Below are 26,208 nucleotides of genomic sequence, written 5' to 3'. Positions count from 1 at the left end.
AAATTGACGGCACTCAATATATTTCAAATAATTTCGGGATCTTTTTAAATTCATTCTTAGTCTTACTGAAGGCCTTAGAGAGCTCTTTGGCCCTATCCCCCAAAAACACATAACAAAGGCTTTAAAAAAAGAAAGCTTTTAAAGACAGTATCTCTCTCTGCAGCGATCGTAATGTTTGGCACCAAATCTGGAGCCTGTGATTCTTTATAGACTTGCACGTGTGATAACAAAGTGGTATATTTACCTTTTTTGCAAGTCTGAGCTGCGTCCGTTCATTTTTATTTAAATCTTTTAATATAAAATATAAGTTACTATAAATATATTTTTTCTGCTGTGCTTTAATTCCATGTTTCAAAGAGGATCAATCCTCTTGAAGTATTTCTTCAAATAAATTAAGTCAACATCTTCCTTGAGATTTGATTTTTCACATTTTAGATTGAGTCAGTCGTTGTGCGCCTCTGCAATTTCATCGGCTAATAATTCAATTAGTTATTGATAATAATAATAACAAAATACTGAATCAGTCAATACCAATTTGCAGAGCTAGTGTTTTAAGTCAACTTGGATCCTATTAATATTGTAATGGCTTTTTTCTATTTACTTTTCTTTTCTCACTAAAATTTAATAAATTTCATATTATATCATCGACGTCCCTATGTGACACTTTTTCTTTGTCAAAGGTCTTTACCCAAACCAGAAAACTGAAAAAATATATATATATATATTTATATATATATCAGCTAACCCAAATCAAAGCACATTCCTGATGAATTGTTGTTGCTGCACACTGCAGTTCAGCTTATTTAAACATTTAAATGTCAAATGGGAGACAGGCATTAGTGTGCACTGTATAGTTACATGGTTAGAGCCGGAGTGTTGGGAATCTGGAACATCTAACATCCTGCTGTAACACTGAAATGCCACATTAAAGCGCCTGTTTTCTTCTTTCAGCCTTTTTTTTTTCCTTTTTTTTGTCTTTTGCCAGGGAGCAATTGAAAGTAATCTAATTCCTCATTTCCACGCAGCTCCACAGCTCAGTGATTCAGGTTCCTGTGCCAGGGGTGGTAGATCCCTGGTGCTGTTAGTTAGTAAGATCAGCTTTAGATTGGACGAAATGGAAGAGGACCCGGGGACACCTGGCCTTTTCTCTTTGGGCACTCACACATGTCATGGCTGTGCCTCTTGACAGAATCAGAATGCAGGATATTGCCCTCCCATTGATGTGCGTCCTGAAACTCCTCCGCCTGTGGAGTGTATCCAACTGCTCCTCCAGGATATCTGGTTGCAGTAGTCTATGCTTTTATATGACAGAATCTTAGCTGTTAGAACAAATGGGGAACCTACAGATTTTAAGCATGCAGACAAATAGGGAGCTTTCTTGGCCACTTCTGTCCTTTGCAGCAAAATATCACCATATTAAGAATGACTGCAAACAAAGTCATATAAAAGAGAAAGGAGTCCTCTAGTCAGAAACCATAAAAACCTTTACACAGAAAGTCAAATTCAAAGAAATCTCTCTCCTCGTCTCCTTCCACCTCTCTCTGTCTCTCTCAGTGTTTCGCAAGATATTTGTTTCACGATGGGCTGAACATTTGAGTGGTTTTTGAACTTGCCGGTGCTTTTGTTTTATGTACAGAAAAGTTAGAGCACCAGCTCTTTGAAGCCCTTTCAAATTTATTGTTGTTTTTCCAGGAGAGCTACTTTTTCTTTTTTTTAATACAGCTCATTGTGAGTGGATCTGCTCTTTTGCTGTTTTTGGAGAGGGCTTATATTTTATGTCTGGGGAAATAAAAGCATTACCCTGTCTGTCGGATAAAGAGAACATACTTGCCTTCAAAGATGAGGCCACTTAAGTTAGTACCTTATTAGAAATTGCCACTGAGCCAAGAAAAGAAAAAGAAAAAAAAAACGGGCGATTTGCCGGCATCGCAGAGCCCTACAGTATCAAACATCACTGCACACCCGACAGTTTGAGCTTCTCTGCAGTCTTATAGAACACGTTCAGAAACAGGTGTCAAAGAAACGCATTTTTAAAAGCAAAGCTTGCAGTTTTGAATTTGCTTGAAGTGAAATGCTGCTATATATACACCACGAAGGATATGTAACAGCATATGTAAACATTTCAAGTTGTCTTTTTCATATATTTTTTGGCTTTATTGGACAGATACAGTGAAGACAAGACTGACAGAAAGAGAGAGAGGGAGACATGCGCCAAAGGGCCGTGGGTCGGATTCAAACCCAGGCCGGCCGCTCTCAGCCATGCAGCATACGATTGCCTGCTCATCCAGCTGAGCTAAACCTGCACCCTGCTTTTTGTTTTTTTAATATGTGACAACAATAAAGACTACAATATGTATTTAATCTATTTTATTTTAGGAGTGTATCATGATTTATCTGTACCTATAAACAGTAACCACCAGCAGTAACTGTCCTGAGTTGGGATTTCAAGTTTTTTCACCTTTAGGACCCCCATTTATGTGAGCACTTGTACTTTAACATTTGCAGTCTGCAAATGTTAGCAGCACTAGCACTCCTCAACTGATCGAGTCAGATTGTTGATGCCCAGTTCCAATCTAACACCCTTTTTTTTTTTTACAGCTTTAAGCTGACAAGCATTATTCTTACACTTACACTAGAACTAGTTACACTAGTCAATCACAGAGTTTTACTACTGTGTGATTCTTCTTCTTGGGGTGCTCTTTTAAATCATGTGACTAAAATTAATGTTGTTGCCAGCATGCTGTGTTACAGCAGCCTGATAAAGAATAAAAATAGAACCGTCTACAATAAACAACACATTTAAAATAAAAGTGCCACACACCTGGTAAAGGCCTTATACAATGAATATAAAATTAAAATGTATGAAATTTTATGCAACTCTATCTATAAGTTAGTCACTTACTAAGACTCACTCCACTGTTAATGCAGAAAAAACTACCTGGGCGTCAGTGTAATACCAAGATAGATCTCCCTACTTTGAACCTGTATCAAGGGATTACTGCCCAAGTTTGCACAACATGGCAGACAGGAAGCTGTTAAAGACAGGGACCAACACTGCATCCTGACCTCTAACCCTTAGATCCTGACCTCTCCTGCAATCTGACATGATCCCTTGTCTACATGAAAGCTGTCCTGTTGACTCACCAGGGCTAATTTAGAGTTCCGGTGCCCCCGACCACTGTGAGGACAGACAGTCGACACGCTGGCCTCTGGAGGAAACTTTAGACGGACTATTTTGACCCAACACAAACACACACACACAAAAAAAGCTAACGTACGCTTGACTTTTCGTTACGCTGTCCTCTCTCAATTTTGAGCTTTTTGAGAGCCAGGCGCATGTGAAGAAGCGCAATGCTAACACCGTCAGTTCGACTGTCTGTTATTCGTCTTTGTTTTAATTTGGACGTCAGAGTCGGGCAGCGGTTCACCAGTTTTGCCCACATTTTTGGTGTTATCGTAGCGAATATTAGCCCTTTGCCAAGGGCTTCACATGTCAGCTGATGAAGTCTTTTAACAAGTCTAACAAAGGCCAACCTCACACTGTGCCACCTGCCACCAGCTAAAGAGATTTTGGTCATTACTTGGCTTCTTTTTAAATATCATCAAACATCGGCCCTTTCATCATTCCAAGTGCGTGACCTTCAGGTTTACTGCTTCTCTAAGCATGACTGACACATATTGTGAAGCTCAGTTCTGGAGTATTTTTATATCACCACTTTTGATGGGACCTAAAAATAGAGTTCTCTGCTGACCTCTGCTCCTCAGCAGCTCATTTGGGGTATGAGTCCACCTCCCGCACGTCACCTCAAACGAACTGCCTCTTTATTTTTAGATGCTCCCAAAATTAATTAAATGGTCTTGTTTCGCTGAGTTTGTGCAGTGTTATGTAAGGGGATTACTTTGTTGTTATTTCATATCCAGAGACCAAATAGGCCACCACACAGAGGAGGGAGGTGGACACAGACAGTAAAGGACTTAGGGTGGAAGAGGAGGGTGATGTAGTTAAGGTAGTAGCGCAGGGCTCCAGAAATAACCCTGCCGCCGGCCTAATTGTACATCTCTCTTGCTCCCTATTCCCTGTCCAGCTGCGTGCCAAGGTCTTTGACCTCATCATCCACCTCACTGGTTCCGGAAGAATCCTTTCCGTCCCCTAGGGCCCCTGTGGCTACCAAAGCTCCAGCCGATACACGGAGCACAGCAGCAAACCATCTTCTGCCTCAGACTAACAGCCAAGCGCCACAACCATTTAGGAGTGATCCCAGCAGAGCGCCCAAGTGGCTCAACCCGCCAGGTATGTTCTTATCATCCCCAGCACGGGCCCGTGGCCGCTTAGTGGGGCCCGGGGCCTCCCAGAAACCCACATGTCACAGCAGTATGTACAGTCAGCAGAGCTGCTGCCTCAAAACACACATGAGTTTCCTGTAAAACACACACGCAGTAATCGTCTGCTACCATATTTTGTCTTTTTCAGACAGCACCATAAACACTGGTAACTTTTCACGAGTGTGAGAGTTACCCATGGGGTATCTGAAAGGAATGCTCCCACTCTGTCCTCTGAAGCATTCCTCCATGGTTAGGCAGTTTCATGCCCACGAGGGGGCCACAAGGGCCTCTTGTCTCCTAATTTATCACAGCCTCCGATGAAGCACAACATCCATGCAAGCACATAGAATAAACGAACGCACAGACATCTAGGAACAGACGCCATGCGTTACATGTTTATTTATGCAAGTGCCTCCCAACATGCATAGATTAAATAAAATGGCAACAGGCCGATAACACCTGTCGCCACATTTGGATTATGATTCTCGACTTTCAGAATGGCTTTTTTCAGAACTAAATGTTTAAAGAAGCTGAAGGACTGCTGCCTGAAAAGGGTTCAGACTTGCAGCATTAGTAATGGCAATGTTCTACTTGGCACTTTAAATGGTTTTTAACACATAATCATGGTAAAGCTAAATATTTTATGGGCCATGTAAGCCCTTGACTTTGATGTAAGCTCATACTCTTTGACTGGTTGAATGTTGCCATTGCAAAAAAGCCAGCAATCAGGGAGAAAGGGGCGTATTATGATGACATGTCACAGCCTTTTGCTTTGGGCCTCAGAGGAAAGGAGCTTTGAGATGTCAGAAATTTGGAGACAGAGACTCTAACAGAAGAAAAACACCACCGAGTTGTAAATGGAGAATTAAGGAGAAAAATCTGACATAATCCTGACATACTCTCGCAGGGACACTTTAGACAAATGCAGACAACTCCACCCCAGACAAACATTACCATGAACCACAAACTTATCAGAGCTATGTAAACATCCAGCTCTCTTTAAAGTAGACAGCCACATAGATCAGGCATTCCTAGAATGACAATAACCTCAGTTATATTTAATCATAATGGGTCAGTTTTGTCATTGACAGTCCCACTGATTATTAATTAATTTGCCAAATTTAACAAAAAAGATGAAGATCCATCATGGCAGTCACAGGTGCTTCTACTGACATTGACTGTGGATGTATTGAAGCCATGCCGAGTGCCCGATCCCACGTGCGGCGCTGTCCAAAGACCAGGCAGGAGCTGGAGACAGATCAGTCTCCGTCTCCTGGGAAAAGCTTCTCACTGCGGAGCTTCTCCAAAGCGTCTGGACTGGCTGTCGACACTCCCTGCCTTTAATGTATGATCAAGAAAAGCTTTAACTCATTACTCTCTACAATGCCCCTCCCCATTCTTGTCCTAACTGCTTTCGTATGTTTAATAATACCGACTTCAGATGAATTTTCTCCACTAACACGCATAAGGAGGGGAGGAAAAAAAAAAACAGTGACAGATCCAAGATAATAATCTTTTTTATTTTGTGCACAAGAATCAACTGTTGGGAAAGATCCATTTCAATTTGAGTTAATCTCCACAAAGGCTACGCACAAAACGAAACCCTTTACAATTTTTTTTCTTCCTCTGGTGATGACTTAAGCTGTGCTCAAGTTTTTTTTCTTTTTTTACAAGAAAGTGTGGTCTGGAAGTTACCCCTGGGAAACAACAAATCCAGCGTGAGCCTTACTAAAAAGATGCTGGGTCAAATTCCAGGTGTCGTGTCCTTGAACACCTATTCAGGGCTGGATTCTTGGTTTTAGCCTAAGTTGGTTCCAGGTGTAAACGTGAGTAGCATTCGTAAGTCACCCAAGAGCCCCACAAATAAGTACTGCGAGGTGTTGCACAGCGATGCTGACTCACAGCGAGGACGCGTTGGTCAAACACACCGCTGGTGGAAAACCATCAGAGCCGCTCAGGTTAGAAAACCCCACATTACCCTCTTCCTTGTAGGCCCAGCTTCACCCCCCGCCCTCTCCCTCCCTGTGCTGTGATGAAAGTAGAGAGAGCACCTCCACTACTCGCCTCTTTTGTTTATTTACCTTCAGAATTACAGCCTGCTCTTCTTGGACCATGTTCCAATGTGTTTTGTTATGTTTCCCTTCAAATAGAATATCTACGCGTGTGGTCTCTGGCCGTGTTTGGCTAACACACGCACACATACGTGCACACACACTCCCATTCAACTTTCCCTCTGTGCCAGAGGTCCCCTTTGCCCTCCCCCCCTCCTCTAACTAAACATCGCAGGACAGCAAAAGGGAACTTCAAAGTGGCCGGAGGGGGTACTCCTTTTTTCCTGGCACTTGTCATCATCTAAGGGACTGGCTGCTCCCCTTATTACTCTAATTGCTTCCAACTGCTCCGGGAGGCTTTGATGAAGGGCGCCACGGAGCATGCTGGAAGCACCTGTTGTTGCACACAGGAGCACAGGTGGCCCTTATTGGTGGTGGCGTGGTAGCGTGCGGATTGCAATGGGGCTTCCTGCTAAAATCGTGCAGCTCCAATAAAAACATAATCTCAACGTTATCTCAGATTTGGGGATTTATGAAACTGCAGTCATACTAAAAAATGAAAAGTTTTAGCTGGTGGAACTGTGGAAGGGGGGACTGTTGATCGAGAGACATCTCAGCAGAACTCTGGCTCCATCTTGTGGTATCACTGTGCTAGAAGTCCAGAAGCTGTGTTGGAGAAAATTGAAGAAATTTGAGATTGTCAGACAGCAGACATAAAAGTCTTTTGCAGAAAGGTTAAATACATTTGAGATTAATGATAGCTCTCATAGCATCTACACATTTAAGGTTTTCGTTTACGTATCCCCAGAAAAAATTTGCATTACCACTCCATTTCAAATCATCACATTTTCTACTCAACCATCTCCAATGTGCCTAAAAGTGTGAACATATATAATGAGTGCTGCAACATTTCAGCTTCATATATCAAATATCTTTCCGGATTTTTTTCTTTTCTAAAAGGCCATTCCACCTACTTTCAGGCCTTTTTTTTAATGGAATAAAATCAGAAGCAGTCATTGAGCATAAAGACCTCAAAACCTATTAAAGATAAAAGCTAGAATTTTTCACCGCCTTCTTTAACCATCAAAACAAAGCAGGATCTGTAATTTGGGACTGATACATGAAGAAAATCTCAGAGTATTTGGCTGTTAAAACATCAACAAAAAAAATCAAGCTCTCCTATAAAGTTCCATATTTGAGCACACGCTAATAACAAATGCACATTGCAAAAGATTAGTATACAGATGTTTTTATCAATACTGCAAAAACACTTTATAACATTCTACGTCTTAAAAATGGCATTTGATAAAAAAGCTTTGTTGGATTGAGAAAAATAAGTTAAAAACATCAGCAGATAGTCTGCTCTGAACAGAACACAGTTTTGTAATTTACAGATGGTACAGAGATTAGATTAGAAAATGATTTGTCAAATATGTGCATATCTTTCATTTTAAAGGCCTACTCTAGCTACTGTTTCAAGACTTGCTACCCTGGAAGAGTTTTATAATTCAGTTTAATTACAAGACACCAGGTTTAAAATATACTTAGAGTTACTGAAAGCTAAACAATGTAGGATTTTCATATATATTACAATTCTTGTAGCATTCATTCTGGTAGTCAGTACCAGAATACTACCCATGTGACATGAGCTACTAATCCCTTTTTAATTAATCTTAATTGTTTTACTATAAATACTTAAGAATGATATTACAATACTTGTTGAGCTTTTCATAACTTAGTGTATTTTAAACTCCAGGGCAAAGTGCATGCTTACAAAGTTATTTTCTCAGTTATAATTAGATTACCATCTGGAAATTACAGAATGTTCTTGCATTCGGATGAGGCCATTTACTGATATTTTTGTTTTTGTTGTACAATATTGCCATATTGGATCATTACTGCATGAAAGGTGAATGAAAACAGCATTTTTGCAACTAAAAATTTTATGTTAAAAAGTACTCTAAATACTGTGCTTTGCATCACTGTGAAATATGCCTAAATACCAGTCAGACATAGTCACTAGCTGTCTATTGCAGTGTCTACTGCCTTAGATTTCAAAGTGAGAAACAAAAAGCATGAAGGAAGTGAGTAGATGGACCATTTAAATATAGATAATATTAGATAGTTCAGCAGAAGACCCATGATGATTTTGATTTGTAGAAGCTGTTCCCGAACCATACACAAAGTGCAAAAGCTAATGCAACAAATATATTTTACTGCAAAGAAAAATAAAAACTTGCCCAGTAATCCCATTATTTTTAAGTATTAGCTGTAATCTGGGCTAAAGATAAGACTATGCAAACAAGCGGAAATAAGTGAAACGAAAACATTTCTTGAGCCTGTTGAGCCACATACCAGCTGAGGCAGGATCTTTTCAAAATGTTCAATGTCTACTTGGTCACAGTCCTCAGATTCGGCTTGTTTCTGTGATCTCACAGCAGCCTCTGAAAAAGGAGATAACAGCTTCAGAGTGTTATCATTAGCCAGTCTGTTATTGTGTCTCAAATGTTGTGCAACTGTGTCAAAGCTCCTTACCTTGCACGAACACTTTAAGCATCTCTACCATGAGCAGTGTGGCATCTCCGCTTACTGCAACACAGTGGCATTTCATCAGCACGGTCACATAGAGAGCAAGACGACACTGATAACAGCATAGTTATCCCACTCACGTTTTGTTTTGTCTTCTTTGAAGAAACTAGACAAAAGTTTGCTTACTGTATCCTGTGTGCAGAACAGAGCACATAAAGTGGGAGAGTGTATTAGTCATAAGGTTTTCCACTGAGTAGCTGGCCAAAGAAAGTACACTCAACAAAAATATAAACGCAACACCTTTGTTACTGCTCCCATTCCCCATGGGATGGACGTAGAGACCTAAAATTCATCCCAGATACACAATATAACCATCCCTCCCAAACAGTGGTCACCAATAGCGCAAAAAACTGCACATTCCAGGGTGGCCTTTTGTTGTGGGCAGTCTGAGGTACACCTGTGCACTACTCATGATGTCAGATCAGCATCCTGATGTGGCACACCTGTGAGGTGGGATGGATTATCTCAATATTGCAGATGTGCCCACTACCACACATTTGGACTGATTTGTGACCACTGTTTGGGAGGGATGGTTATATTGTGTATCTGGAATGAATTTTAGGTCTCTACGTCCATCCCATGGGGAATGGGAGCAGTAACAAAGGTGTTGCGTTTATATTTTTGTTGAGTGTATTAGTAAAGCACTAACAAAGCAAAACAGACACGATTTAGTAAAAATAACAAATGAACGCAACACAGACACAACAAAACCTGCCTGCGTATCCACTTTTGAAAAAACCCGTATTTGGCTTTCAAGCTAAGTTTGTCCGTCGAATTCCTTCTCGAGTTTTCGCCAACCAAACGTCTTTGGTGAATTTGGCGATTTAAAGGGCTCTCCGCTGTCCGCGCAAAAAACGGAAGTTGTCCTGGAAAGTGTGGTCTTAAAGCAATCGCTAGGACCCAGTCTTTTATTCGGCGTGGTAGTTACAATGTTATTCCCCGCAATATCTGAATATCTTAACAAGATGTAAAGTGTTAGCTGTCGTCTGACAAAACATGTTGTGTTTATATGGTGGGCGTGGAAACACACAAGTCGGCGACAAAGAAGTTCGCTTTTTTTATTAAAACACGAGGGGGGACAAGCAGGCATAAACACTTAAAAACAAACGGCTGATTGCTCCTACCTTCTTAAAGGAAATTTCTACGTCCTTTTCCGCCATGTTGTTTTTACGCTGTAGAAGAAACTTGGCGCTCTACGTAGCGATTGGCTGTTGACCCGTGACGCAAAACTCATGTAGACGGTACAGTACACAGGACTTTTACAGAAAGATTTGAAATTATATATATATATATATATATATATATATATATATATATATATATATATATATATATATATATATATATATTAGATGTATTTATAAATATTTTTCTTGCTATATATAATACACAACAAAATAATATAAACGAACAAAAATATTTTGGTTTTCGCAAATAGTATTTCAAATAAAACATTTACCATAGGAGGAAAAACAGAAAAACAGCAACACAGAAGAGCACGAATCCTTTGACTTCTTTGTATTTATTCCTGAGCAAAGAAAACCAACAATAACTAATATTTTCTTACAACTTCACAATTTTGTCTTGTTACCATAAAGTCAACAATCATGTCACATTCACCAACAGTGGCTGGACAAAGGAATACATGACTAACTTCACTTATAGTGTGACATCTGTAGGTCCTTTACAAACATTTAACTAAAATGTCATAAACACAATACATTTACAAAATATGCAATAAACAAAAAAATATTGTTTAGCCAGAAATTCACAGTTATGGGTAAGTAAGTAAAACTTATTAGTAAAACTAAGAGAAATACATACATAAATACATGTGCATTAGGTTGTATGTTCTCGTGTATGGTACTGACATAACAACCAATGCCCTCAAGCTGGTCAACTTTGGATCAAAGCTTTGTTTATTCATTCATCTTCGTCTAACCACTGAGCATCTTCGAGTAGGTAGCCAAGACCCATTGAAGGCCGTGGTCGAGGTTTAACTGTGGCTCCATCAACCCCTTGCTCTGAATCCTCCTCACCCTGCAAGACATTTTTAAAAAAATATTATTTAATTATGATAGGCTGTGATTGGAAAAGTCCCTAACATAAAATAGTTGTCATTTGCTCACCTTGAAAGTAACAAAGCGCCTCACTTTAACTTCTGTTCCACCGATATTGTGAGGACCGACCCAGTCTGCCATGTCTGCTTCTTCCTCACAAGAAAACTTCACAAAGGCCAACGATTTTTGTTTCCCAGAGTTGGGATTCTTCCTAATCTAAGATCCAGTATAAAACAGAAAGTATTTATCGCAGGTCTCTTGTAGGAAAAAAAAGCAAACCAATAGTTTTTTTCTTTAGTCTTTACTTTGCATGATTTGACGGTGCCCCATTCTCGGAAGTAAGCTTGTATATATCCTTCATTTATATAGGGATTCAGATCTTCTACAAGCAGTCCATGTTCCTGTTAAATAGCAGAAATTCAAGAGCTTCATGAAACATTTAAACATAAAAAGATAAAAGGAAATAAAATGATAGCTTTGCTCAAAGATATGGGAATGAGAAAAGTTGTTTACAAGTTCATATTGCTCGGCCAAAAGATCTATGAGTTTTTTCGGAATACAGATGTACGGCCTTTTGTTAGGCGCTGTCTTCATGCCGCCTGGGGGAAAGATGAGCAAGAAAATTATAACATAGAAGGGTGATGCATCTAAAGCAGTCGCACAACAATTTGTAATTTCATTTTCTTTAAAGATGAGACATGAAATCAAGAAAGCCCTTACTTACCAGAAGTCATTGTTGAGAGTCGGATGTGAGACAAACCTGCACTTCAGATTAGACCAAGGTAAAGAATGAAATAACCTGCTGCAAAGTGGGTTAATATGTAAGGTAGGAAAACTCCTCCCACTTTCATTCTTGTGTTTTCATGAAGGAAAGTCAGGAAGAATTTTTGAATAACTGTTCAGAGTTACCTAACTTGTTTAGCAGCTACTGGGAAACTGTATGGTGGCTAGGGACGGCTGGCATTACTGAAAACTTGTTAATGTAGCAATGTGCTAGTTAACTTACTGTATTTGGACATGGTGGTACGCAGGAGCAAGTTGTCATATTTTTAGACCGTTGGTTCATCCAGCTGGACTTTTCTCATTGAAACAGTAAAAAAAATGTAAATAAAATAATTATAATATTTTTATTTCTTTTGATGAAACATATTCCTTCAGATTTGGCAAATGTTCTTCAATTGTTCACTTGAACTCAAGGATGAACTGACTAGAACTTGGTGGTCTATACCATGAATATGACTCAATTTGTTTGTACTGGAAAAGAAGAAGAACAAAAAGATCAAAGAACAACTTCAAGTCAGCTCAGGTAAGTTTTTACTCACATAACCTTTATGTGTTCTCAAAAGGTTTTACAGTCAGGCAAAAGTCGTTCTTCACTGACAACATATCCAACAGGACCCCACTTTACTTTTTCTTTCGCACTTCTGCATATTTTACCGGTTAAACAATGTCATGTGGAATGTGTTCTTAAGAAATCCATTGTGAAGGTATTCATGATGACTGATTTTAAAGAATCTTGGGTTGTGTGTTGTGTGCTAAGGTCTCCATATCCGGATATGTAAAATAAAGATCATTTTTTAAAGTAAAAAGACCACTTTTGAGCCGTGTCTTTTTGGCCGTAAAGAATCCGAAAGAACCGGAATTTAACACTTGCCATCAGATAAAAGAAACAACAGGGACAAAAACAAAGAAGAAATTTTATTTTGTCTTGTCGTAAAATACATTGAAGATCATTGTACACTGTGATAATAAAAGCCTATAAATAAATATTAATAACCCTGCTGAGGTGCCAACTGTCAGTGATTCAGTTTTCAGAGATGACCAAGATTAACATATATTTAAAAACAGCAAACTTCACGGTTACTGATTTTACTTTTATTTTGTTCATGTTTGTAGCATGTTTTAGACGTTCCTGTTTATCTGGACAATCAACTCAGCTTTGAGATAATATCGAAGCCAAAATACTTCTCAGTGAGCCAAACTGCTGCGTAGTGAGAGATGTGTAGTGAGAGAGTGCACTTTGTTCACAGTGTTCAGCCAGAGACTGGGGAAGAAAAGAAAGTTCATCTTTTGACTTGAAATACCAGTGCAAAGCAAAAAAAACCTAAACAAAACAAAAATTATGTAGCCTCAGTGAAGAGCTGCAGTATTGAGAATACTCACCCTTGAGGGGAAGTGGGATGATTATTTGCATAAATCCTGTAATTTGGCGATGAGGAACTTTTTGTCCTTACCCTCCTTTGAACAGCATTAAAACAAAACACAATGCATTGACATTAATAATGACAAAAAATTGATTTCAGCAGTTATTAAAAAATAAATTGATTCAATAAATTAAAAACTGTAATAAAATACTGACTGAGCCAACCAGATGAGCTGAGAAAGGCTGTTTCAAAGTTTTAGAGCTACTGCGTGAAAAGCGTGGTCACCTCTGGTTATAAATAGTGTGGAACTATAAACCGACGATCAGAGAAGCTGACTGCTGTTATAAGCTCTGCTATGTAGGCAGGAGCCTACCCACGTCGGGTCTTTTTGATAGGTTTATGTTTGTGGCTAGCTTGATGTTGGTTGTTAACTCTGACTGATCTGTCCTGTTCTCAACCAAACACTAGATAGTGAAAGTTATATGTTATGTTTCTTATCTTATCTTGTGTTTTTGGTGACTGTTAACAGGACTGAGTATGGCAGCTGTTGCTTCTGACTTAAGTTTCTGAAGGAAGCTTCATGGACGGAATTGTATTTGTGTAGAAAAGATGATTTGTCGTCCATAGCATAACACTTTGAATTAAATGTGAGCAAGCAAATGCTTATGAGAGATCTAAGAAATGTAGTCTCAAACAAACTTTTGGGCTCGGTTCATCTTGTCCTCCAGTTTTACCTAATAGATCTACACAAGCAAAATTTGCTCTGCCAGTGGATGATGGGGAATTGGCTGCTATCGAGACACACCCAAAATTGCAAAAATAACCACTTGACCTAGCTCAATTAGTTCTTTTCACTTCCTGGAATAAAGGAAGAAGCATTTCTCAAGGAATGTTTAGCAGTTGGAGGCTCAGGATAAAGCCCAAACCATCAGACAGAGTTTGAACTTTGGAAGTTGGAGCCGGGGTGGGGTTAATTAAAACAATTCAAACCCAGAGCCTGATCCATGTTTTGAACAATTTATCTTTCAGGGATCTTTGCCTTTAACAAGCAAACCAGAGGTTGAGCAAACTATAAAAGTCCTGAGGGATACTGGTAGATCTCGGTCACTGATAGTCACTGATTTGTTGCCCTTGAGTGAGTCAGCTCCTCTAATCATAAAGGCTTTTTTACCATCTTTGGCCTCCCAAAATCCAAAGTAGTTCAGACAGACAAAGGCATAAATTTTCTATCAAAACACACTCAAAAAGATGAAATTGGGTGGTTGTTACATGTACAACTTGTAATTTGAACTAAATAATTTCATGTTTCTATGGTGAACGTAATTAAATCATGTAGCATCTGCATGAAATTCAGCAACTTAATTTGTTCTTGTTGAGATGACATGATACAATCTAGTAAGAGTGGTTCATTGCCTGGACTCACGAAAATCACATTAGATGTCAAACTGCAGGAAAATCGCTGGAGTTTTAAGAGGCAGACAACTACACCCACACCACGTGTATGGCATTGCTATTTATTGCGGTTTAACCTGTCAAGGACAAAAACGTACAGAAAATGCTGCATCAAGCCTTGTAATCATAGCTTTCCTAGTTTGTTAAGCCTGGGTTGACAGCTTGGTGGTGTGATGGTTAATGCTGTTACCTCAAAGCAAGAAGGACCTGGGTTCAAATCCACAATCTGGCTAGTTTGCTGTGTGTAATTAGAGTTAGGTTAATTGGTGATTCTGCATTACCCATGAATCTAAGTGTAAATGGTTGTTTTTCTCTATAAAATCATCAACCCCTGTATTGGTTCATTACGCAAGACTAGCAGTAATTGTCTTGCTTAACAAAGTAGTTATTCAAGCAACAAGATTTCTTTGCGTTTTCCTTAACTTGTGTAGAATGAATTAAAACAGATTTCATACTTAAATAAATCACTTCAACTCAATGTAAGTATACTACGTTGATCCAATGTAATCTGATTACGTTAAACCACCAAATGCCAAATGTGTTGGTTTGACATGGTCAAAAATTGGTTATTGTACTTGGTTAAATCACGTGGAAATAGGTGCCATGATTAAATTGTGTTCATCCAACAACAGATTCTTTTGAGTGCTCTTTAACTAGGTCATGCAGACTATTAGTAGTTAAACATGTGGTCTCTAGTGCCTGTCATCCTGAGTCCTAGGGAGCTCTGGAAAGGTGGCACCAGACTATTAAATCTATGCTGCAGAAGTGCTGTTTGGCTATTGGTAATGACTGGGATGAAGGAGTTCCACTAATGGTATGTGCAATACGGGAAGCTAAACAAGGATCCCTGTGTCTTAGCCCAGCTGAAGTTGTTTTTGGTTATTCAGTGCAGGGGTCTTTTAAAACTATTTAAATAACAACTTCTGCACAATCCAATAAAACTAATGTTTTGGACTATGTTTCACAGATCTTTGAACGCTTGTAGCAAGCCCTTTCAGTAGCACTGGAAGCTCTTTTGTCTGTTCAGATCACCATGAAGCGGCATTATAAAAAGCACATGAAAAGTCAGTTACAATGATCAAGACAGGAAAAGAATTAAAGCGTGTATTAAATGTCCAAATGATTGGGTGTCGGTAAAACGGGAGGAAGAGAGAGTGGAAATCTGGAGGCATGCATTGGAGAGAAGAGAAAGGAAAATCAGTACAAGTAAGACAGAGTATATGTGTATGAATGAGACGGAAGCAGGTGGAAAGGTGAAGATGAGGGGAGTAGAAGTGCTGAAGATGGATGAGTTTAAATACCTGGGTCAACCATCCAAAGCAAAGGACAGTATAAAAGGGAGGTGAAGAAGAGACCGTAGGCTGCAAGCTTTAGAGATGATGTCACAGACAAAAAGACAGGAGGAAGAAGTGAAAACCAGGAGGGAAGAGACGAAAGAAGAATTTTAACATAACCATATATACTCAGATGATGAATTCAAACTAGGATGCTGAATTCGTTTTTGTCATTTCTGTCTCTCAACTCAGAAGGAATTTTCACATCTTTAGCGATGCCTTTTTTTTCTCCGCTGCCATCATCAGGGGAAATGCTAAAAGCGGTTCAAATGCTACTTGTACATTTTAAAAGTACGCCATCAGTGTCAGCCTTAACATGGTGCGAGTGTTAGCGCTTAAACTCACAAATGCCGCTAACATAGACAAACTCATGCATACATTTTCAATCTGCTTTTCTAACCGGCTGATGATTTTCCTCTGGCCATCAACAACTTGAGCCTGAAAGTATATCACCATTCTGCAAAAACAAAAGCAAAAATAGCAATGGATCATTTCAAAATTTTAAGAGCGTAAAACCATTTCTGTAAGTCACGAACATTAAATGTTTCAATGGAGGAGATGCTTGCTGCTACGAATTGCTACCAACAAACAACGCTGACTTGCTAATTAATGAAATGAAATACATAGCGGAAACAGGAGCGTAATCATTACCACTCACAGAAAGACTCCACTGGCGAGGAATAGAAACACTGGATTCTCTACCAAACAGTCGTAGACCCAACTGAGCCACTTCAGGATTGGATGAGCATCCTCCAGGTGCCTGGTCGACATCTGCCCTCCCTCAAACATTGTTGTGAGATTCCTGAAAGGGCCGCACTTTTCCGAGGGTTTGATTCTGTGCATGACAGGCAGATGCATTTAAGGGGATACAGTAAAGAGTGTGTGTATATATATATATATCATCTTTTTTTAGCCTGATCCTTTATGTCTCGTGTTTTTTTGTTTACTCTGATCTGAATCAGTTGATGAGTTTGTAAACTCATTGTCTTTTCCTGTAGTTTTGAATTCGCAGAGAGAAAACTCCAAGTGAACTCAAGATGAATCACGTGGGAACCTTCAGCCTGCTTATCTACCAGATGTCTCTTGTCCTACTCTTATTTCCTGTTTTTGTTTTCTTCCTGTGTGATTACAGCTCAGTGTTGATTCATTACAGCAGGTCTGAAGGCAAAAGAGTGTCTAGCCTGTTACTTCACAGTAGCAAGTGAATATAGAAAGATTTGAATACATAGATTGTAATCGTTAAGTTGAAACTATTGGTTTTGGTCTTTCTTGAGAAAATGCCATTTCCAGGCCATTTACCTTCAGGGTAAAAATATTCCAGTTGTAGTTTTAGTTTGTACTTAAGAGATTGTTGTTTTACTTAAGGTTTGTTTTTAGCGAGCTGCGTGTTTGTGGTTTTGAAACGCTCACAAGCATTTTCACGCTATAAGCATGAAAACGCTTACGTGCATTCCAAGAAGATTGTTATACTTACGTCCATACTGTATAAATGATAGTCACGACAGTGCCAAGAAATGAGGGGAACCACAGTATGCAAATGAACAGCGTTGTCATTTGAGTGGCCCTCCAGGGCTTTCTCGAGGCCTGACAGTTGAGAATGAGACTTCTCTGGAAAACAAAGAGGAAGAGTCATGTTTGCAATGCAGTCTTGGCATACGGTACTACAGCCCCACTGCATACACACTCTACCAACCTTCTTCATGTAAAACAACACAATCAGTTTTATTAGTTGGACTCCAGGAAGAAGTGGTGCAAACAGAACTCCGATCCTACAAGAAGAAATGCAACACATGACCACTGATTTTCCTTTTTATCGCTGATATTAAAGCTGTGTTTTTACTGAATAATCACCATGTAAGAGTTTGCCCATATATGAGCTCCAACACATTACGAGCAATGTCGAACACTGGCTTTCTTTTCTTTTGCAGGATTGTCTGGGAAAAGACCCTAGAAGGGAAGAATTAGGTTTTGGCTTAAAACAGAAGTAAAACCAATCACCCGATCTTGCTCTAACTGGTAAACTTGCCTCCATAGGAACTCTCCCAAAAAAGTGTAAAGCACCGTAACGATGAAGTCCATCACAAGGAGCCGGTACAGTTCTTGGCCAACTGAACTCTCCCAACACTGAAAAAATGTAAAAATGTGGATGTTAAATGCTTTCAGATTCCAAAACTGTAGCTATAATATCGCATGTGTTAAACATCTGCGTGCAAAAAGCTTTCTTTAAGGAATAAAAACGATTGCATACAGTAACTGAGTGCTGAATCATGTAAGAGCGTGAGGATGTTACTAACCTCCAGACCATTGGCTGGAATGCTCTCCAGCCAGCGATAACATAGAACTCCAATAACACTGACCTTCAACAGCAGGTTCCTGAAAAATAAATGATCAAATACTTTATTATAAATATTTAAACTTTATAAAAATCAAATCACATAACAAAGACAATAATTTTACATCGTGTTGAACTATGTTATTCATTTGAAAACTTCTTTTGCGTGTTTTCCTTTTTTTTTTTCCTTACCTGAAGACAGAGACATAGACACGTGTGCCAGGTGATTCATATTGCTCTGCCCAAACGCACAGGTTGAAGAAGCCAGGGAGTAACAGGTTAATGCCCGACACCACTGCTGACAAGACCAGCAACTCAGTGTCTTTGGGCAGATTTAAAGTGGTCTAAATCACAATGAAAAATGCAGACCGACAAGTTATAATCAAAACAGGAAATGAAGTTCCGCTTAAACATTATATGCAACTGAAGTGAGATCGTCTTGACAACCATGATATTTAAAAATGAAGTATTGCTATAGTATCAGTAATCCTCTTACACCATCTACCTGCAGTTGTGTTTGACATCATGGGGACGTGTCCAGGTTATACTGGAAGTCAATCTGCAGTTCTCTAACGTTGACTGATTCTGCGTTATTACTAAAGAACTGTCTTTAGACTTATTCAGAAAGAGAAGAGTGAAATTGGCGACACCGCTTTGAGTATGTACAGTGCTGTGAAAAAGTAGTTGCCCTGTCTTGTTAAATCATGAATTAACTGTGATGAACCGAATGTTTTAGAAAGCTGAGCCAAGGGTGATATGATCAGCTGTTAGGTTTAGGGGCAATTACTTTTTCACACATTGTCAGGTAGGTTTTGGCAGCTTTTTTCCCCTAATAAATGAAATAATGTCAAAACTGCATGTTGCATTTACTTTGAAGGTCTGAAACGTGTGCAATATGCAAAAATCTACGAAATAAGGAAGAGGGCAAGTACTTTTTCACCGCGCTGTATATGCAGGTTTTCAGGACCATCTTGAGCCTTGTGAGTCGTGAGATGATAACACAAAAGTTTATTACTTCTATATTATTCCTGTTATTTCTATTATTATTTGTCCTTGCACAGAAAAGCTTTGAAACACCAGTATCTTTTTTGGGGGGGGTTGTGTGTGTGTGTGTGTGTGTGTGTGTGTGCGTGTGTGCGTGTGGGGTGGGGGGCGCTTATTATCACACAAAGTAGACAGACAAAGATATCAAAAGGTCTAGCAGAAAAGAAGAAGTAGCTAACCACAGTGGGTGGGGAATTAAAATTTACATACTTAAAGTGGTGCTTGACTGTGCATGAATGCTACCATTTCCTTTTCCCAACAATGTACCTTGATGTTGATTTTTTTTCCTGACAGGTTGTGCACTCCTATGGTGCCCAAGAAAATGCTTATTAAGCATGCGGTCCACGCCAACAGATGAACAATAAGGCGGTGAAGTTGTTGCATGCAGGTCTTTTTGTCTTCTCCCTTGATCATCTCAGACAGCTGCTCCTGTTGGAAAAGCACCATTTGTAAACTAAGCCTTTCAAATAGGGTGCTTGTTCTTTTTAAACTAAGGACATGGCCCCGAGGGTGACATAACACGTGAACATGTGATCAGGTTCCTGTGAGCAAACGATAACCACAAACACTACTATGTGTGATGTCAAACTGACAAAGACTGCTGCAAAAACTGAAATACTTGTTGCTAAGAATCATCAAGAGAGCATTCAGTGTAAAGAAACCCTTTTTAAATAACTTGGTTGGTTTGGTCTATTTTAAAAATAATTTCAACAAAACAAGAACCAAAAGAAACGTTTCACGCTTCAGTGAGTATTCATATAAAGTCGTACTTTGAGCTGAGTGCTGATTTTCTCAGACTGGAGTCTGACAGATATCTTCTTGCTCACTTTAAAGTCCCAGCAAGAAAAAACTTTCACAGCCAGATTCTTGTTAGATTTGAGGACTTGAAAGTTTTTTCCGAAGGATTTGGACAACCTGTCAAAAAACCCCCAAAAAAAACAGTATTAAAAAAAAGACACAACAAAAATAGAATTAAAGCATAAGTAATTGAGTTAGAGTTCAACCTGTACACAAGGATGATGCAGATAATGAAGAGGGTGAAGCCGATGGTAAAGAAATAGGCTGCTGGCATTCGGTATTGGTCTCCAGGTAACGTTTCACTGGAGTAATAGCCATAAAACATCAAGCTGTCAGAAAAGTAGCCCTGTCAACGAAAACATTAAAGATAGCTCTGGTTTCTTTGTCGCTGAAATAAGCTTGTAAATACAGCTGGGATATGATGTACAGCCATCTTACCGTGCCCGTGAGAAGCTCAATACCACTGAAGTCTGCTTTAGGACTAGGAGGAGGGTTGATGCCTTGTGGGATGATTAGGAACAAGCCAGTGATGACAAAGAGGAGAAGGTTAAGGAACAGGAGTGTTCTCAGAAAAAGGAAGTAGGACAGCACACCGGTTCCGTAACGTCCGCTCAGTGTCTTCAAGGCTGAATGCCACAATTTGAACGAACTGAAGACGGGCAGGCAGCTAAAGAGGCAGTGGCGCCAAGTCTGAGGGGAAAGGAACATGAGCGTGTCGCCTACACACATGGTGAAATCTTATCACTGTGTACGCTGTTTGCACTTACCATTGAAATGTACATGCTTAGATGAGTGTAGCAGGGTATATTTCTGCCGATGAATGAACTTTCAGTTTTTAAACTGAAAGCAACTTTTCTAGAAGAAGATAGGGAGAAAAATGGTGAGACGCCATCCAAATAGATTCTAAGATTCTTGAAGATGACGTAAAGTACTGATTGTGATTTCCATTGCACGACTCCTCTGGTCACGCCAGTGGTTTGTGTCTCACATACCGGATTTCGATCTTATCTGCCAAGCTAAGTGGCATTGCTCGCAGCTTGCGGGTGCCTTCACTCACTGAGAGGCCTTGGAGGCTGGACACCAGCTGGTCCATATTATTTTCAGCGGCGCACAAATTGGAATCTGTGGAATAAGAGAGGTCAGATCTCACTGTAGTGAGAGGGTTAAAAGTAGAACGAAAACACTTGTTAACACCTGTCAAAAAAATAGCAAATGGCACCTTCAGTGTTGATTTCCTCCGCCTCTGCCAGAACAGAGGCACCCTGGACTGGTCTGGAGAGGTGAGGAGATTCATGGGATGAGGCCTGATATCGCACTCGCCGGGATTTATTTAATTCTGTGTGGATGAGGAATTTCGTTTTGAACAAATGTTGCAGTTAACACGTGTGAATAAATCCTAGCAAACATTTAGACAGCACGGAGAGATTTTCCCCTCACCTGCAGTGCGACTAGGCATCGAGGCGAGCACCTTTACCGTTGCAGCCGACCAGCCGTGTCTCTGCAGATGGCTGATCTCTTCTCTGTCGTGTGATTCGTCACTCGTGTAACTGCTTCTGTTTGACTGTACATCTACGAAATGATAGGTTTTATAGGTTTTATAATCTGTAGATCAAAAATAAAACTACAGATAGAAATTGGATTCTAACATTTCGCTGGGGTGTAAACAGCAAACACTGAGTCATTGTACCTGTGCATTCTTTAAAGACTTCCATCTCCAGTATTTCAGGGCAATTTTGGGTGCTGGTTTCTGGCTCATTGATGGGATTGAAGGAGAAATCCTGAGCTGGTTCTCCATCTGCCAGATTCCTACAACAATGAACAGAATAATGACCAAAAGTCCCCAAAACCTTTGACCAACATGAAGAGGACTTATAGCTCATGTTGTTTTATATGAATAGCTTTTGGAGTTTTTCTTTGGACATTGGCTGCTTTTTCACTTATTTTCAGGGGAGTGCTTTTTTCATCTGTTACGCCGCCTAACTCTTAACTTTGCATCATTTATGCATAAAAATGGCCCCTAACTCAAGTGAGGAAACAGCGTTATGTCTACACATCAAAGACAACTCAGAAAACAACCACGACTGACCATTTTAAATTGTATCTTTAGGCTCTTGTATATTTTAGCTCAAACAGCTATTAGCTGAAAACTTAAAAAAGCATATCTTTGCATGTTGGTCAGTGAGTCCTTGCGAATTTGAGGAAATTAAACAAGTGGACCACAAAAGAAGAAGCAGCGAGCGTAAAAGGAAAAGGAAATAATATATACAGCAAATGGACAGGATCTGAAAATCCATAAAAAATAGAAAAAAAATTCGAAGTAAGACCAAAAACAGGACCTAAAAGATGCATTCGAAACTTTATTTAATCCATCTTCTATTCACTGAAACCTCATCAGAAATGTTTTCAGTGTTTGTCCGAGATATGCCAAGTTGCACAAGAAGTGGAGTGAAAATCAGTGGCAGCAGGTCTGATGGAGCGATGAACCCAGATTGGAAAGTTTTTGGTTCAAATCATGGTTAACATGTACGCAAGACGTAACGACAGAGGTGCAGATATGAGTGTTTAGAGTTCTAAAACACAGTGGCGGCTCGACCATAGGTTACATTTTTTGTGTTGGGCATTTTGCTAGAATTGATGGAATTACGAACACAGTGTCGTCAGGTTTTGATCACCATGCAAAACTGCAATCTGGAAAACCTGTGATTGGCAATGGCTTCATTTTTAAGCACAACAATGCAGTAAAAGCAGATGTGGATAAAAAAAAGAATAAAAACACAGTAGAAACACTGTCAGTTATAGCCTGGCATCTCCCCATGAGTGTGCGCGTCGTGTTCATCATTTTCACAACTTTTCATCCACTTGGCAGATGCATTGCAAACGAGATTAACCTGTTCTTTTTTTCACACTAATGCATAGCATGTTGTAAGGCCAGTTTCCACGGCACCTACGAGGTGCTTTTCAGCAAGATTGTTCAACAAATCGAAAGTACCCAACTGTAATAGGAAGGCTTTTCTTTTTAACTTAAAACTGTCTGATAGGCAATTTTTGTGGAGTAAAATGGAAAACACTGGCAATCTACCCTCATTGGATAATGATTCTTTTGATTGGAGGAGATTTATAAAACAGACTGTTTTGCGCACCCTGTGCTGGGTGAGTGAAATTATATTAGTATCAGAGTTAGCCAGCCACATTACTCACTGCAAAGTAGTGACTAATGCGGGCTTTTAGATATATGTGCTTAAACCTGTCTACATGAGGCATGAACACCCAGTGTAGACAGGTTTAAACATTTTAATTAAATGTAAATTAAATGTAAACTATGCAACGACCGATAGTAGCAAATAACCCTGTGTCACCACACTGCCACCTGATGACGAGTGACATGTCTTAAAGGCTTTAAAGTTTTTTGCTCCTGTAGTTGAAATTTACATTTAAAAGTCAGAGAAGGTGCGCTTCCTTTTTCATAGCACAAAATTTTAAGCAGCATTTTCTCTTAATCATGCAATACTAAGCGTAGCTAATTGACTATATAAAAATAACTTGACAACTAAAGATGCAAATCAACACTATCACAAACGAGGAAGTCAATGCTTTAAAGTATTTATATTCATATATTTATTTAGTGTTTGCCGTGGCTGCAGCAGGAGGAGGTAAAACAGGTGGAAGGTTAGTAGTTTGATTTCTCTCTGCAATCACCGATCTGTAGTCCAGAGCAGTGCCCCACCTACAGGACTATGTGAATATCTTTTTTCCGGACAAATGTCAAACATGTTTATTTTATGTTTGATATTCTGTGTAGGCAAGCAAGTTGATGTTGACAGAGCTCTACTTCTTCAGAAAGGCGTCTCTATTTTGTTTTCTTTTTTTAGACTGCTTTCTTGCAATTTCATAATCTTGCAATGTTGCAATGTCACGATCTTGCAACTTCACCCGGGACTGAACCCTGAGTGTCTCCACTTTGCAGGTATTCGCCATTGTTGTTTTTGGAACCATCTCAGACCAAGGCTACTATAGCCCCACGAGTAAAACAAATGGCACCTGTATGTTTAACAACAATGAATGCGCATGCAGCTATGCGGTGGGAGTTGGAGTCCTGGCCTTTGTGGCTTGTGTTGTGTTCCCCATCCTGGACGTCATCATTTCAAAGATCTCTAGTGCCACAGCGAAAGATCGCATTGTCAAAGGAGATCTGGCCTTCTCCGGTAAGTCAGCTTTAACTGCTATGCCATATAGTTCATTAAAGGAACAAAAGAGTACAAAAGAAGGAAGTGCAGCCTGTCATAACTTGAAGCTTTCATCAGCTGTAATCTTTTCCCCTGAATTTGTTTCTCTGCTTTGAATCACCTGACAGCGGCTATGACCTTCCTGTGGTTCATCTGTTTCTGTGTCTTGCTCAACCAGTGGACCAGAACTAACTCCGAATATGTCATGGCCGATGCTGCCCGAGCTGCCGTTGCTTTCTCCTTCTTCTCAATCATCACCTGGGTATGTCTGACATACAACTCACAGTTGGTTTGGAATCTCTTGTGCGAACAATTAATGTACTAATTCAAATTTCTCTCAACAGGCTGTTTTGGCGTACGTTGCATACGGAAGGTATAATGTAAACCTGAACACCTGTGAGTGGCTGACTGCTTTATTTCCCAGAATCATTGGAAATGGAAATTCTGAATAGATGTTCTCTCTCCCACGGTGCCCTCTGTACAGCATAGACTTTGATTGTTCAAACCCCACACAGGTGAGATTTGGATTCGAGGCAGCAAATATTAACTTTGAGACTGACTTTCAGCAGCCAAACAGATTGGACATGTAGGCTACTAAAAGTAAAACAAAAGGAGCCTGTATGTGTTTGTTGTTTATTTACAGTTTACTTCAACCATTTTCAACCAATGAGAAGCTACGTCTGTAAAAGACTTTCCATTTGATTATTTAAAAAATGTTCGGATTAGAAAAAGCTCTGCTCCTCAGGCTCGTATGCGTTGTTTGTATCAGCTGTGTAACAAGACATTTTTAAATTGTACTAGAGAAAATGTGTGTTCCTCGTTAGTCATGGTTAAAACAGACACTCGGCACTCCTCTGGCATTAAACGCATCACCTATTATCCCAGGCCTTGAACATGTGAATTATGTGTTTTTATAGGCAAACTAGTGCATAAATAACATGTTTACAGGAAATACCCTAATCTAATTAATGTTGATTTGTGGTAACAGTTTCATTATATTTTTTCTCTGACAAACCAAATTAATAAACTGCAAACTAGCGTTTAGGTAGCATGTTATTGTGTCTCATTGTCTATTCCCCCTTTTTGCTATTTTTATTTGAAGTGAAGCACTTTGTAATTTTACCTGGAAAGGTGCTATAGAAATACATCTTTATTACTTACTTACGTCACAGAAAAATATTAAAAAAAAAAAAAAAATATATATATATATATATATATATATATATATATATATATATATATATAGTTTGTTTTTTTTTAAAGAGACTTACTCGTAGTCGATATCTGTTTCACAAATGTTCACATTGTAATCCATGGTTTTTGATGATCACCGTTTATCTCAAACACGACGTCCAAGTCTGCTGTGTAGTGGAGCAGTGCTGTGTTGCACTTCTGAAAATAAACTATCTGCAAATGAGTATGATGCTTTATTTTGTCACACTGTCTAACTACTTCTCTGATAACCTCACAGTGTTGCTTTGCTACTTGTGACATCCTGCCACAACCTTTATCATAGCCGCTGGGGTATTAACAACTTCCTGATTTACGATCTCTTTTTTTTTCTTTAATCATTTGAATATGAATACAGAGCAAAGAGGAGGAGGTTAGGTTAGTCTTTCTTGACTCTTTAAAGACATAAATGTTTCCTTTCAGTTGTTTGCTATACCATTTCATGACCATTCTTTGTATGGGGACAAAGTATATGAATAACTGTAACACAATCACAACAGCAATAATAGAAAATACGTCTAATTCATTTTTTTCCACTGGAAACATTTGTATTTGCATTCAAGACATCTGGAAGAATAAGATGAGCATTTTGAGTTATGGTTGACCCTCCAGTGGTCATAATAACAAA

At 39.3% G+C, this 26,208-nt stretch overlaps 4 protein-coding genes across 6 annotated transcripts in view; 2 read left to right on the top strand and 2 right to left on the bottom strand.

The window, feature by feature from the left end:
- LOC309704175 (uncharacterized protein) overlaps positions 1-17,409 on the top strand; it is a 55,732-nt gene extending 38,323 nt beyond the window's left edge. Inside the window, exons 3-4 of one of the 3 annotated variants that reach the window (XM_082529206.1) lie at positions 4,086-4,291; positions 16,952-17,409. In XM_082529206.1, the coding sequence (XP_082385332.1) occupies positions 4,086-4,291; positions 16,952-16,983 (238 nt within the window). In that variant the 3' untranslated portion in view covers positions 16,984-17,409. Of the gene's footprint in view, positions 1-4,085; positions 4,292-4,471; positions 4,551-11,714; positions 11,736-16,951 lie in introns of those variants that run through there. The other 2 variants (XM_082529207.1, XM_082529205.1) reach the window with 2 other exon arrangements.
- Positions 5,843-10,170, bottom strand: cenpx (centromere protein X). The gene is made up of 5 exons (XM_082529208.1): positions 10,088-10,170; positions 9,044-9,095; positions 8,910-8,963; positions 8,730-8,818; positions 5,843-7,040 (listed from the first exon to the last, which is right to left on the bottom strand). Exons 1-5 carry the CDS (start codon positions 10,121-10,123, stop codon positions 7,026-7,028), a joined length of 246 nt encoding a protein of 81 aa, XP_082385334.1. The 5' UTR covers positions 10,124-10,170; the 3' UTR covers positions 5,843-7,025.
- On the bottom strand, positions 10,467-25,845 carry LOC309704171 (transmembrane channel-like protein 6). The gene is made up of 24 exons (XM_082529201.1): positions 25,622-25,845; positions 21,815-21,933; positions 21,565-21,696; positions 21,347-21,463; positions 21,120-21,249; positions 20,895-20,982; positions 20,566-20,817; positions 20,334-20,473; positions 20,100-20,244; positions 19,597-19,758; positions 18,478-18,629; positions 18,248-18,326; positions 17,980-18,077; positions 17,805-17,900; positions 17,647-17,722; positions 17,428-17,561; positions 16,612-16,788; positions 16,332-16,410; positions 13,187-13,261; positions 11,748-13,067; positions 11,537-11,622; positions 11,329-11,424; positions 11,093-11,239; positions 10,467-11,003 (listed from the first exon to the last, which is right to left on the bottom strand). Exons 1-19 carry the CDS (start codon positions 25,663-25,665, stop codon positions 13,208-13,210), a joined length of 2,274 nt encoding a protein of 757 aa, XP_082385327.1. The 5' UTR covers positions 25,666-25,845; the 3' UTR covers positions 10,467-11,003; positions 11,093-11,239; positions 11,329-11,424; positions 11,537-11,622; positions 11,748-13,067; positions 13,187-13,207.
- Positions 23,073-25,546, top strand: LOC309704174 (synaptogyrin-2-like). Its single transcript, XM_082529204.1, has 4 exons — positions 23,073-23,277; positions 24,092-24,329; positions 24,479-24,612; positions 24,695-25,546. Exons 1-4 carry the CDS (start codon positions 23,185-23,187, stop codon positions 24,800-24,802), a joined length of 573 nt encoding a protein of 190 aa, XP_082385330.1. The 5' UTR covers positions 23,073-23,184; the 3' UTR covers positions 24,803-25,546.
- Positions 25,846-26,208: the final 363 nt, after the last annotated feature.

Source organism: Aulonocara stuartgranti (assembly GCF_965226115.1).
Source record: "Aulonocara stuartgranti genome assembly, chromosome: 4".
Lineage (NCBI taxonomy): Eukaryota > Metazoa > Chordata > Actinopteri > Cichliformes > Cichlidae > Aulonocara > Aulonocara stuartgranti.
Note: the sequence above shows the minus strand (reverse complement) of the source record. Positions and strands in the feature narration are given on the sequence as shown.

Excerpts from the sequence above, each read along its gene's own strand:
- cenpx (XM_082529208.1), bottom strand. The coding sequence starts at position 10,123 with ATGGCGGAAAAGGACGTAGAAATTTCCTTTAAGAAG. Across the intron at positions 9,096-10,087 it reads TAGAAATTTCCTTTAAGAAG|GATACAGTAAGCAAACTTTT; the intron begins GTAGGAGCAATC and ends TTCTGCACACAG. Across the intron at positions 8,819-8,909 it reads GCTTAAAGTGTTCGTGCAAG|AGGCTGCTGTGAGATCACAG; the intron begins GTAAGGAGCTTT and ends CTCCTTTTTCAG.
- LOC309704174 (XM_082529204.1), top strand. The coding sequence starts at position 23,185 with ATGGAAAACACTGGCAATCTACCCTCATTGGATAATGATTCTTTTGAT. Across the intron at positions 24,330-24,478 it reads AGGAGATCTGGCCTTCTCCG|CGGCTATGACCTTCCTGTGG; the intron begins GTAAGTCAGCTT and ends ATCACCTGACAG. Across the intron at positions 24,613-24,694 it reads TCTTCTCAATCATCACCTGG|GCTGTTTTGGCGTACGTTGC; the intron begins GTATGTCTGACA and ends TTCTCTCAACAG.
- LOC309704171 (XM_082529201.1), bottom strand. The coding sequence starts at position 25,665 with ATGGATTACAATGTGAACATTTGTGAAACAGATATCGACTACGA. Across the intron at positions 21,697-21,814 it reads AGTCTTTAAAGAATGCACAG|ATGTACAGTCAAACAGAAGC; the intron begins GTACAATGACTC and ends ATCATTTCGTAG. Across the intron at positions 16,411-16,611 it reads CTCGCCAGTGGAGTCTTTCT|AATGGTGATATACTTTCAGG; the intron begins GTGAGTGGTAAT and ends TTGTTTTTGCAG.